Raw genomic sequence first — 13,411 nt, 5'->3', positions numbered from 1 at the left:
CACCTCCTCCTCCTCCTCCTGACCCTGGCCACACTACATTCAGAACGGTCTACCCCCTCCACCCTGCCCCACATCCCCACTCCACAGGAGCCAGGCCAGTCTCACCCAGTGCTGGAATTCCGCAATGCTCAATAGCCAAGGCAGACCTAGGATCTGACCAACAGATGTGCAATGCTCAGAAGACACTTGAAGGTCACCTCCTGTGGGCCTTCTACCTAATACCCATGTCTCTGCTGCACACATTTGCATGTGTGCTCTATGCATGTATGTTCATGGGGCTGCGAGTCCCTGAAAAGATAGTGCTGTGTCTATCCACCTTCCTATCTGGTAGACAGGTCACAAGGGTGGCTGCGACCTTTGCTCCATATCCTTGTGTACAGCTTCGTGATTCAGCTCGTCCTCCAAAGGGATGGGGTCTGTTACTCCAATATTGAAGCTGGGCTTGGCTGTGATGTGTTTTGCCTATTCAAGTACTAATAAATATGATGTGAGCAGAGGCCTGGTCAGTATTTGTGGTATTTGAAGGAAGGGGGCTCCTCATCCTAGACCACCAGATAAACAAGCCAGAATACCTATTTGAGGACGGGTGACCAGACCACAAGTGGCATGTGAGCTCATTTAAGGCCCCACTTGACCTGCCTGACTACTGAAGCTTCAAGGTAACCCCAGGCAAGACCAACAGAACAACCATTTGCAGAGCCCAGCCTGGCATGAATTCACAGATTGCAGAGCAAATCATACCCCACTATTTAAGCAACTAAGTTTGGAGGCAGTTTGTTACACCACAGGCACGCATACATACACACACACACACACACACACACACACACACACACACACACACGCATGCATGCACACACGCATGCACACACACCTTAGACCTTTCCATATCCCCTTAGTCCCTAACTGAGGGAAGGAGCAAGGACCTATAGACATCCATGTCTGTGCCTCAGCCTTTTATAGGCCTATGGGGCCATGTGACTAGCTTGTGCCAGTAAGCTATGCTGAGGCAGTGAGAGTTACCTCAACCTGCTGACTGCTGACAAGAAATGAGTTCTAAGATGGTCTCTCCAGTACTGAGTCCCTAGGGAACCATGTAGATAATTGTCTGCTTACAATAGGCACCAAGAAAGGCCTAAGGGCTGCCTCCCTCTGCCTGCTGCCCACTAGGCCTGGACTAATCAAATCAGAGAGAGGAGTCCAGGAAGATAACCAATCCAGACTCCTCTGGCACAGTCACAGCTTCAGTCTGTTACTATGGGCCCTGCCATGTGGCCCACAGCACTTCAATTATACGCAGGCAATTAAAATCATGACAGAAACCAGCAGCTTTTCCTCAGGCTCCAGCTCCAGTCAAGAGAGCCTCTGGCCACGTCTCTGCTCTAAGAGTTACTGACTGTTTCCCTGGATTTGGCAACCAAAGACAAACCAAGCAAGCTTTCAGGGCGCACCCTGTCTGTGGCAACACACCTGGGGTCACAGTGATTCCTCCACAGAATCTCCCCCTACCCTTGGCACACCAAAGACACCATCAGACCCCAGGGACCCCATGGGGACAGAACCATGAGGATCACTGAGTGCATGGCCTTCCTGCTTACCTGACCCTTCTCAACCAGCAGCTTTTCTAAGTCCTCAATTTTGGCCTGGCACCTCAGCAGGTCAGCCTGAAGCTGCTCCCGGGTCTGGAAGGAAAAAAGACCGGGAAGTGAGCAAGTCTCTGAAGTCACTAGCAGAGGTGACACAGCAGTAAAGAATCAAACTGCCAACCAGAGAGTGCCTGCAGTTTAGGGGTAGGAGCGTCCTGTTGCATGCATGCTCACATCACAACCACTTGAGGGCTCTGAAGTCCATCTGCAGCCACCTCATGAAGTGAAAACTTAGGGATCATGGGAGCTGATGGCTCTAACTCTCCCAGTAAAAGACAATCAAAGGGCAGCCTGGAAGAGGAGACACCCTCTTCAGGGATGAACTAGCTCAAACTGGATGCCTCACAGCCCCAAAGCCAGCTCTAACAAGTGCTTTCTCCTGCAGCAGCATCCAGCTGCTGACAGCTGTTCTACTTGCTGGGTGGTCTAACAGGGCACTCTGTTACCTAAAGCAAAGACCAAAACCTAAGACCTCATAAACCAGGCAAGTCATGTACATCAGGGGAGCCACTGATTGGCTGTCCCTACAGCAGGAAGAAGCGGGCAGGGACCAGCAAAGACACATAGCCTAGTCCTGGGAGGCACAGCTACTTGGCTACAGCCACACACTGACACGGGGAATGGGAAGACATAGATGTGACCTGCTTTTCAGAAGTCAGGAATCCAAGCTAGGTGTGTCATCAGAGGCCTGAAATCTTGACTCTTAGGAGGTACATCAGGAGTTCAAGGTCATCTGGAAAGTGGGGAAATCTACCTCTTTTCCTTTTCTTTTTCAATTATGAAACAAGGTCTTGCACCATAGCCCAGGCTAGCCTAGAACTCACTATGTTGCCCCAGCTAGCCTCCAAGTCATGGCAATCCTCCTGCCATAGCCTCCAAGTGCTGGGACTGTAGGATTTACAGGTATATGCCACCATGACCCACCCTGCGCTTCACTGTGAAATCTCCACTAACTGGGCAAGACAAAAAGAAATTAAGCACAGATAAAACCTAGATGTTTACCTGCTGTGGCTCAGAAAAGAAAGACTGATCTTTCATTGTGGCAGAAATGGCTCCATACCCTGGGGATCTTGTTCCCCGCGGGTCTGCCCTTCCCACCCTACCCACCCCCCTCCCCCTAACCTCTGAGGCTGCTACCCTGATCCCTGAGTGCCAAGTTCATTCTGGAGACGGCTGCTCATACCCGTGCCTTCCACGTCCCTGAGGCCCACAAACCACAACATTATGTATGCTTTAGGATACCCAAGCCCTCCTGCATGGGGCTCCCAGGACTGATTCCAGAGCATTCTGAGCCAGGCTGGCCTGGTCCCAGCTCCCAGTTATATTGAGGGCCATCTGGGCATCTTCGGGCAAGCTGCTACTTTCTGGAGCCTCTGTTCCTTCTTCAGGACATGGGATCGATTCATCCTGGCTCACAGGACTGTGGGAGGGATATGGGGAACATGGGACAGCACTAGACCAGTATGGGCTCTCTGGTGTCTCTGGTGCACTCTCAGAGGGATACGCAAATACTATAGACTTCAAGGTGGGAGAAGGGTCAGTGGGAAGAAGTTTCCAGAAATGTTCATCCCAGCACCACAATATATGCCCTGAACCTGTAGTGCTTGTGCCTTGGGTGCTCCTGGAACCCCTGAAAGTATTTCTTGAGGGCACTGGGAGTGAGGGGGAGAGCTTTCGCTCTACAGGGAGAAGGATAGGTCTGAAGCCTGAAAGGCTGGCTGAGTCTATAAATTCATCACTCCCTTAAATTCCACTCTATTCTAACTTATGGTAAGTGTGTGTGTTTGCATACATGGAGGTCATAAGCACAACTTGCAAGAATCACTTCATTTTCTACCACGTGGGTTCGGCAGATGGAACTAAGACCATCAGACTTGGCAGCAAGTCCCTCAGCTGTTGGGCCATCATCCGCCCCCAACCCCTTCAACTCTGTGTCTTCTCTCTTGCAAACAGACGGCAGACGAAAAGTGGAGGGTAGAGTTTCACCACCATCAGTTTCAAGATTCCAGGTCCACTCCTGGCCCCTAGTCCCTGTCCCTCCCCGTCATCAAGGGAACACACTTACCCGGGCCTCCCTCTCAGCATCCAGTGTCCCCCCAACCTGCTCCTGAAGCAGGGCATAAGCCCTCTGCAGAGCCTGGTACTCCCTGGTCAGCTGGCAGAACCTCAGGTCGGCCTCTTCTCTGGTTGTGGTCTTAACCAAACAACAAAACAAACAAGTAAATGCATGACTTGATGTGACCTCAAGGGACATAGCCAAAACACAAGCAAGTGCCGATGTTTCTCCAGCATGTCTACAAATGCCTAGTGAGCTTGTCATGCCAGGAAATAACAGGAAGGACCTGGAGTGGAGGCTGCTGGGAGAAAGCGCCCTTCCCACCCCAGCACTCACAGGCCTCCTGGGAACCACCTGACTCCACAGGTGAAGGTTCACTCTGAGAAGGCTGTCCCTCTGGCCATATGTCTGGGGGTTTCTGCTCACAGACACAGCCATGCGACTGGGGGTTTCTGCTCACAGACACAGCCATGCGACTGGAGAGCACCTGTGTGTGTGACACGCCCTCGTGTGGTCATGAGAGGACAGTGCAGGGTGACTGAGGTAGCAAGTCACTGTTGCAGGTATCATGACAAGTTTGTAAAAAACTGGAGATACTCCTGAGAGGCTCTGACAGTACCTGACTAATACAGATGTAGAGGCTCACAGCCATCCATTGAACTGAGTACAGGGTCCTCAATGAAGGAGTTAGAGAAAGGACCTATGGAGCGGAGGGGTTTGCAGCCCCTTAGGGCGAACAACAATATGAACTAACTCAGAGCTACCAGGGTCTCAACCACCAACCAAGGACTGCACATGGTGGGTCTGATTGTTCTGGCAGCATGTGTATAGTAGAGGATTGCAAATTCGATCATCAATAGGAGGAGAGGACCTCGGCCCTGTGAAGGTTCTGTGCCTCAGTGTAGGGGAATGCCAGGGCCAATAAGCGGGAGAGGGTGGGGTGGCAGGCATGGGGAGGGGTGAGGCGACAGGGGTTTGTTTTTGTTGTTTTTGTTTGTTTCTTTGTTTTTTGAAGGGGAAACTGGGAAAGGAGAAATTTACATGTAAATAAAGAAATTATCAAATAAATAAATAAATAAATAAATAAATAAATAAATAAACCGGAGATAATATTGGACCAAATTTTAGCCAAATGCTCAGACAGGACGTGGCACCCATGGCAATTTCCCACACGGGTGGGCCACTCCATAAGCACCTGAATTTAAGGCCAGGGGGCTGACTCGGAGGAAGGGTCCATCTTCCTGAGGGTCCTGATGTTATTCAAGAAGTCACTCCATAGTAACATTTGAATGAACCCCAACCATGGGACCGTGAGAAGTGGCTGCTCAGAGAGCTAGGACAAGGAGACACGGATGGGAAATTCCTAGGCTCATCCAGGAAGCTGCAGGGAGCTTCCCAACAGGGCACATGTGACACCAGAGAGCTCCACCAGCACCTCTCACAACCAGGGCCAGTGTACTCCTTCTCATCCAGACTCAGGAGACAGCCACTGAGGGGTGCATGGAGGACAGACAGACAGACAGACAGAGGAAGCCTGGTGTGGGCCGCAGCACCAGGAGAAAGTCTATATTAAAGAATGCCTGGGATTTAGGTCACCAGTTAACTCCACTTCTGTCACCTATGTGTGGGGTTTAAGAAATAAGACTTGTAATTTTACCTGCGATTGTGAGCACTAGGGTGTTTCCCTATAGGGGATCAGTTCTGTGGAGGGTCCTCGTTGGGTGCCCTCTAGGCAGCCAGGAGCAGCTTTCCTTGCTCTGAGGCTCTAAGACATGGCAGGATGAGAGGGGGCAGCCCTGGTCAACACAAAGGTGTGAAGTTCCTAGCATACTGCAGTTTGCTTACCTCATCTAAGTCCTCTTCAGGCGTAGCCGGGGTCCGGTCTGTCCTGTCTGTATTGTAGGATGTCTCTGACAATGTTTCAGAGTCCACGGACTCCTCATCAAATCCAAAAAATGTCTCCACAACATGCTTCTGTGAGAGGCAATAAGCATGACGTCAGGAAGACAGCAGCTACCTAACCTAACCATGGCCAGCCCAGGGCACAGGGGGCTGAGGCAGGGTAGACGGAACTGTGGCCCCATCTACAGCTGACTCAGGACAGAATGAGCCACTAAAGCAGCTGAAGATGTGGCCAGCGAAACAATGGTCACTAGGTGGGAGGAGGGGTCACAGGAAGAGAGAGCTACGTAACTCCTGAGTTGGCCTTAATTGCAGGGTCCTCTGAGCCCTAGGTCCCTCCTGGCCATGGATGAGCTGCCACCCTTCCAGCATAAGAGGGGACCTCAGTTACTCTGGGCTTAGCCGAATCCCGGCACCCAGAGCTTTCTACGGGCTGAGGAAGATGTCTGGCCCCAAAGAAGGAGCTGCTACAGGAGATGCCAAGAAAGAGGAGATGTGATTAGGAGACCCAGAATCCTGACCCCAAGGCTAGGCTGGAGAAGCAACAGCATGGCCCATCCTCCCCAGCAACTCTGCCTAAGAGGTGATTTTTCTGAGCTTTGGATAACAAAGGCACTCAGAACACTGACACAATCAGGAAGAATAAACACTAAGGGCCCTGTGTTCATAAACTCAGACAGTTTTTACATCTGGTTTGCCAACTACCTGAGACTCCCGCCACACCTCTCTGACTCCAAACTACAGATTGGAGCTCCCCAATCTGTACAGATGTGGGACTCCCCTCATTCATTTGTTCAACCATTCATTCACTTATTCAATAATTACTGGCTGAGCAGCTTCGGAGAGCCAGACAGGGTTCAGCCTGGAGAGACAGGCTTAAAGCCAGCTGTTAGGGAGCACTGGCCCCAGAGGGCTACCTCCGTCAACCATCTGTCTCCACATGTACCCCTCTTCCTGGCTTGAGGCACACTGCTCTTTATTCTCTTCCTAAACACCCTCTTTGAGAGAATCCCTTGCCTTTACAATCAGAGTGTTTTCCGGGACTGTGAGAGAACAGTAGCCTCGTTGCAGTGATTAGCTCTGGACTCCCGGGGACTCCCAGGGTCACACACCTCTCCACAATCCACAGAGGGGGCAAGGTGCACCCCACACCCAAGCCACTGTGGCATCAAATATGCATGTGCAGATACAAGAACATAGTGGTTGCAGTCACCAGCAACAACACCAGGACGAAGCCCCTTTGACATTACAGGGAAGAGGGCAGGGAGAGACTTCTTGGTCACTTTGTACAGTTAGGGTTCCTACAAGGCTCCTGCAAGCACTCCCCACCAGAGTGTTCCTCATGTGGTTTGGGGTTTGCCCGTGATCTCTTTGAAGGTTCACATGGCCAGAATATATGCTGGGTATCGACCTGCCTCCATGCGCAGGTGAGCTGGTAGGGAGGATGGTGAGACCAGGTTAAGCTTCATACTGTCCAAGTGGCCTTCAGCATCTCCCCTCCCCTTAGATAGGAAGCCTCACCCCAGCAGGCACTGGAGACTCCAGGAAGCAGTGAAGTCTACACCAGCAGCTCACTCTCACTCGAGCTCCACACCCCTGTTGCCTTGGGCTGCTGCCCGGCCAACCTTATTTTTCATAAACACTGCTAATTGCCTGTCCTCTGGGGACAGATCTGCGTGTTGGCTGTGCTAACTGGTGGCCTGATGTAGGGACATCTCTGCTCCCCCTCCTACCAAGTAGGCCCCAGGAAGATCCTAAAATGACACATTTCCCAAGATTAGGACATAGTGTTGGGCTACAACCATTCTCTGTTAGCATTCTGGAAGTTTCTGGTGCTGACAACCCTGGTCAATTGCCTACACTAATCTGCTCTTGAAGAGCAGGGTGACTTCTAATGAAGTGCTTAATGACAGAGCCTAATTATAAGGTTTCAACTGCTCAAGTTCCCAACTGAACAGGCCAGGGATAGGCCTAGCTAGAGCCTCACAGTAGACCTGGCCCTAGACACTGGGCTGCAGGAAGCCATGTTACACCAGGGGAAGCCGGAAGCTACTTACAGGGAGGAAGCCAGCACAAACCAATAGTCCCAGTGAATCCCTGCCATCCACAATGGAAAGGAATCCGTCACTATGTACGATCCATCCACTTCTACAGCAGCCACAAGCCAGCTGGGAAGCCGCCTAGCTCCCAGGGCACATGGGTGGGCCAGCCTGCCTCCTTTAGAGCTCCTTTTTGCTTTGTTTTTCTTTTAAAATAATGTCTCATGTAGTCCAGGCTTGCCTTAAACTCCATCCCTCCGTGCCCCCACCTCCCAAATGGTAGGATTACTGCTGTGTGCCTATGTGCCTGGAATAGCTCCTTTGTCCAGGCTACGAGATGACAGAGAAGCTGACAGAGCCAACCCACCCAGTACAGCCTCACTAACAGCACAAAACAGAAAAGTCACCTTGGGGCTTAAAGTGAACACTGTGCCCATCTCCTCGAAGAGCAGGAAAGTTGTTCTGGCTGCTTCCTCGATACATGGAGGTGGCCCACACTTACTTTCTGAGAGTCGGGGAGGGCCACCAGGAGATGTTGCCCCCTGCCTGCTGCCAAGTGGCCCCGTGTCCCTTAATTCTAAACGTCATGGATGTTTACCTCCTGAAACTCTTGGGCAGAAAAGTTCCCACAATTCGCAGGTACCACGTGCACTGACCATGAAATTGCCTTGCCCCTCTAGACACCCACCCTGCTTACAACATAGGTCAGTCTGGCCAGTGTCATTTTTACAAAGAAATCCAAAGTTGAAAACATAGTTTGGGGGCTGGAGAGATGGCTCAGCGGTTAAGAGCACTGACTCTTCTTCCTGAGGTCCTGAGTTCAATTCCCAGCAACCACACGGTGGCTCACAACCATCTGTAATGAGATCAGATGCCTTCTTCTGGTGTGTCTAAAGATAGCTACAGTGTACTCATACACATAAAACAAATAAAATCTTTTAAAAAAAAAAACATAATTTGGGGGCTGAGAGTGTGGTTCAGTTGGTAGAGTGCCTGTCTAGTATACATGCAGCTCGGGTCACATCTCCAGCACAGTGTACACCAAGTGTGGTGTACACGGCTGTGGGGCGCAGGGCTGACAGCTCTGAGTCACCGGACACATAGGACACTCAGAGATTCCAGGTCAAAGGTCATCCTCAGATACTTGGTTAAGTTTGAAGCTAGCTACAGTGAGCTACATGAGACCTTATGCTTGTGTGTATTGTGTGTGTGTGTGTGTGTGTGTGTGTGTGTATGTGTGTGTGTGTGTAATTGTAATTTTCACCAAAATGCTTTTAGAGCAAATATTTCTTCTCCACATACACACAAACTCATACTTGGCACACAGGAGAAGACACATAATACGTACACATACACACACACACACACACAGACACTAACCTCTCCACTGGATTCAGCATACACAAACACATACACACACACACACACACACACACACACACACACACACACACACTAACCTCTCCACTGGTCTCAACATACACACACACACACCTCTCCACTGGATTCAGCATACACACACATTAACCTCTCCACTGAACTCAGCATACATGCACACACACACATACACACACAAAAAGAGAGAGAGACAGAGAATCCATCTTCACTGGACTCAGTACACACACAGGGAGAGAGAGAGAGAGAGAGAGAGAGAGAGAGAGAGAGAGAGTCCATCTTCACTGGACTCAGTACACACACACACACACACACACACACACACACACACACACACGCCCCTCTCCACTGGACCCAGCATCTCACCAGCTCTTCTCTTCACCTTCCCAGCATCCAGCCAGAACTGCCCAAAAGATCTAGGACCTTCCAATGGCAGCCAGGAACCACCAAGACAGACCCTCCCTCGCAGGCAGCTGCGTACCTTCATGCTTATAGGTCATCTCCTGGCAGCCAGAGAAGTACAGGCACACGAGGGCACAGAGGCAGAGGAAGAAGGAGAAGTAGAGCACAAACAGGATGTACTCCATGCTGGGGATGCAGCAGGAACTAGCCTGTACTGGCTGGACAGGCCATCCCTGGCTTCTCTCTAGCCCCAGAAAAAGGCACACCTGCCCCTCACGGCTTCCTGAATAGTGTCAGCAGCAGCAGCTGGAGGACAGGGACGCCCCAAAGGTGCCCCCTTGGCAACAGTGATAGCACCTTGGAGCGGCTCCCAGATGCCGGTGACAGAGCTTCCAGGCCAGCCCAGGTACCTGTCATAGAGCACAGCTTCTAAACCAGCATGTCCTCTGAGGACTTCCCTCCTAGGACCCAATCTCCCTATGCCCAGAACTGTTGTCAACAGTCCCAGGTCCCTGGATAGTCGCAAAACCCTAGGGCACAGCAGTAGCAACGGTATCATGACAAGAGCTTTCTGCTTCAGGGCTTGAGCCACAAAGGATGGGACCTCTCTTCCCTCACCTGCCTGGGACATCTCCAAACTAATCCACCACCACCCGTGGGTGTCACGGCACACTCAGCCCTTGTTGTCCCTAAAGTATGGCTCTCAGAGTTTATTTACCTTAGCTCTTACACAACCTGCAACAGACCACTACAGAGGGTTGGGGGAAGCTATCAACGGTCCCTCGCCCAGACAGAGGTGGGGGTTGGATTTAGGGGTACAGCCCTTAGAGATGTGTCACTGGAACATCTCTCCCTGTATCTCTCCCCACATTGCATTCAAGTTAGGCATAAAATCTGACTGACTCATGCAGTCACCATTCTGAACCTCTAAGCTTGTAGGATGTTCGGCTGGCAGCTGTGCCTCTTGGGACGCACAGGGCAGGATGAAGCCACAAAAGCTCCTAGGACAACAGCTGGCAAGGACTAACTAGAACGGGTTCTGCTGCAAACAAGAATAGGAATAGAAGCACTTTTAGCTTCTAAGAAGCAAAAATCACACTGAAAACCAGTAGGATGTCCTGGGCAGGAAGTCACTCCACAGCAGTGTCTGCTCCAGAAGTGCCTAGGGTTTCTCTGTCCCCGCCCTCCGTGAGCAGCAGGGCTAGCCGCTAGGCACTGGTTTAGGTTTGTAGGACTCCTAGGTGTGATGTCAAAGTGGACTTATGAACAATGAGCCAGAAGGATCTGCCAGACATCAGGCATGAATTGCTTACTGCTGGCAGTAAGCCAAGGTCCCTAGAGAAGAGGGGACTCAGACACATGGCCCAGCAGGCTCTGCAGCCTTTCTGGGTAGACACCATCAAAGGGTACTAACGCTGGCTCAAATGCTATACTGTGGACTGGGGGGACCTGAGCATCTGCATATAGGCCAGCCACAATAACTCAACCTAACACAGCCTTGAACTGTCTGAGGGAACCTCAATTAAAGAACTCCCTTGAGGGAGCTGGAGAGGTGGCTCAGTGGTTAAGGAACACTGTCTGTTCTTCCAGAGGACCCAGGTTCAATTCCCAGCACCCACATGGTAGCTCACAACTGTCTGTAACTTCAATATCTGATACCCTCACACACACACACATACACACACACACACACACACACATACATGCAGGCAAAACACCAATGTACATAGAAATAAATAAATTTTGTAAAGAAGGAGGAGGAGGAGGAGGAGGGGGAGGAAGAGGAGGAAGAGAACTGCCTTGATAGGATTGCCCTGTAGCCATTTCTGTGAAGAACTATCTTGGTTACTAATGTGGGAGGGGCCCAGCCAACTATGGTCACTGCCATCCCTGAGCAGGTCCTATACTGTAGACGAAGGCCAGTTGAGCATGAGCCAGAGAGCAAGTCAGTAACTAAGAGTCTCCCATGGTCTCTACTCAGATTCCTGCACTGAGTTTCTGCCCTAACCACCCTCGATGATGGACTGTAACCCATGAACTGAAACAAGGCCCTCCCTCCCACTGTCATGGTGTTTACTACAGCAATAGAAAGCAAACTAGAACATGCAGCAAGGCTGCCGTTCAAAGACAAACAGGGAAGGGAGGAGTCATTATCATTTCTTGGCACAGAACCAGGCTCTATTATGATCTACTGAGAACCAGGAAGCAGGTGCTAGGAGCTTATTCCCTTGTCTCAGGCCTTAGAGCTTGCGTTGGGGCTGACTCCTCAATGCTCCAGGCCTCAGCTTCTCAGTAACATCCGAGATCCCCATCACCCATGTGCTCGGAGCTCTGCTAGAGTTCAATTCACATGCCTACGGAGCAGCAGCTATCGACAGCCTGCAGCCTGGTTCATTGCCCCATATTCAGGCCTCCTTGCTGTCAGACCCCCGCAGAGAAAGGTCCCTAGACTCCAGGACAGGGCCCAAGGAATCATCTAGGGTCCCCCCTACATCTTTCACCAGGAACTAATGTTAGCCTGGCCTAAGCCAGCAGGAGGCACAGAGAGTCAGCACAGTCTTGCCCCAGAGGGAATCCCATGGTGGGAGAGGGTGCTCCTGGGAAGCCCAGGGTGACACTAAGTTAGTCCTTAGGACTATGGAGGCCATCCAAATATGAGGGCACAATTGGGGACACTGCTCATGGTGTGCTGTGATGTGGAGGGGCACTCCTTCCTAGGGTGTGATGGTCAATCTTACTGTCCACCTGAATGGACTGTCATAAACACCCAGGAAGAACAGTCAAGCATACCTCCAGAGACTATCAGACCACAGCCATCAGATGGCTTCAGGTTTTGAGTAACTGGAGGTGGGGTCTGGCTGGAGGGAGCAGGTCACTGAGGGAGTGTCTCTGGAACTGTATCTGCCCTGGTCCCTTCCTGTATGCCTTTTCTCTGCTTCCTGTGAAGCATGTGAGCAGCATCTGACACATGCTCCTGCTACCATGATGCTCTGGCTCATTGGGAGCCCAGAACCAATAGAGTCAGTATGATTGATGGTGCCTTCAGAGGCTGTAAGTTCACCCAAGCCCATCCTCCTTTAAGTTGTTTCTGGCAGATACTTGGTCTCCGTGGTGACAAGAGTAATTAATACAGGGGTCCTGAGAGTCTAGGGGTTTTTCCCTAGGGTCTAGGTGTCAGGAGCCAGGAGCAGTGATGGATCTGTGAGGCTTCTGAAAAATTTTATAACTGTCAATAAATTCATTCAAATGGTCTGTGAAGCTGGAGGGCCAGGCAAAGGGACATGGTCCCTGGATATCCACCATACAGAGTAAAAGCAGGCTACTTACAGGGAGAGACAAAGAAACCACCAGTGCTTCAGCCTGTAGGAGAAAATAGGGATGCACCAGGCCTGAAGGGCATCAACGGGGCATGGAAGTGTAAAGTCATACTGAGGTCCAAAGACCCCATCGCCTGTCCACCTAGTCTGCACAGGCTGGGATGAAAAGCAGGATCCTGGGATGAAAGCCAGCCTTCACGAATCTTCTTAGGGTGTGATGGTTAATCTTACTGTCCACCTGAATGGACTGATATAAACACCCATGAAAAATAGTCAAGTGTACCTCCAGAGACTATCAGACCACAGCCATCAGATGGCTTCAGGTTTTGAGTAGCTGGAGGTGGGGAAACAGTAAGAGGGAAACCACTTCCCATGGGCTGTGAATGCAGATCATCTGCACAAAGGCCTGGGATTCAGTCTCCAACACTCCATAAGACTGGGTTTGGTGGATCACACCAGGAACCCCACCACTCAGAAAGTGGGGCCGGAGGATCCTCAATAGCACATAGAGGCCAAAGCCAACTTGGGCTATAAGCAATCCTACTTTTAAGAAAACAAAATCCAGGGCCAGGCGGTGGTGGCGCACGCCTTTAATCCCAGCACTTAGGAGGCAAAGGCAGGCAGATTTCTGAGTTCGAGGCCAGCCTGGTCTAC

At 51.1% G+C, this 13,411-nt stretch overlaps 1 protein-coding gene across 4 annotated transcripts in view; it reads right to left on the bottom strand.

Annotated features, from left to right (window-relative positions):
• The window catches only part of Jakmip1 (janus kinase and microtubule interacting protein 1), a 122,950-nt gene that overhangs the window by 27,295 nt on the left and 82,244 nt on the right, over positions 1 to 13,411 (bottom strand). For all 4 annotated transcript variants that reach the window (XM_031341903.1, XM_031341904.1, XM_031341902.1 and 1 more), the window contains exons 9-11: positions 5,548 to 5,676; positions 3,712 to 3,840; positions 1,599 to 1,682 (exon numbers count right to left, since the gene is read on the bottom strand). In XM_031341903.1, coding sequence (XP_031197763.1) covers positions 1,599 to 1,682; positions 3,712 to 3,840; positions 5,548 to 5,676 — 342 coding nt within the window. The remainder of the gene's footprint in view (positions 1 to 1,598; positions 1,683 to 3,711; positions 3,841 to 5,547; positions 5,677 to 13,411) is intronic.

This window comes from Mastomys coucha, unplaced genomic scaffold, assembly GCF_008632895.1.
Source record: "Mastomys coucha isolate ucsf_1 unplaced genomic scaffold, UCSF_Mcou_1 pScaffold22, whole genome shotgun sequence".
NCBI classification, from domain to species: domain Eukaryota; kingdom Metazoa; phylum Chordata; class Mammalia; order Rodentia; family Muridae; genus Mastomys; species Mastomys coucha.
The sequence above is the reverse complement of the archived record's forward strand: the minus strand, read 5'-3'. Positions and strand labels throughout refer to the sequence as shown.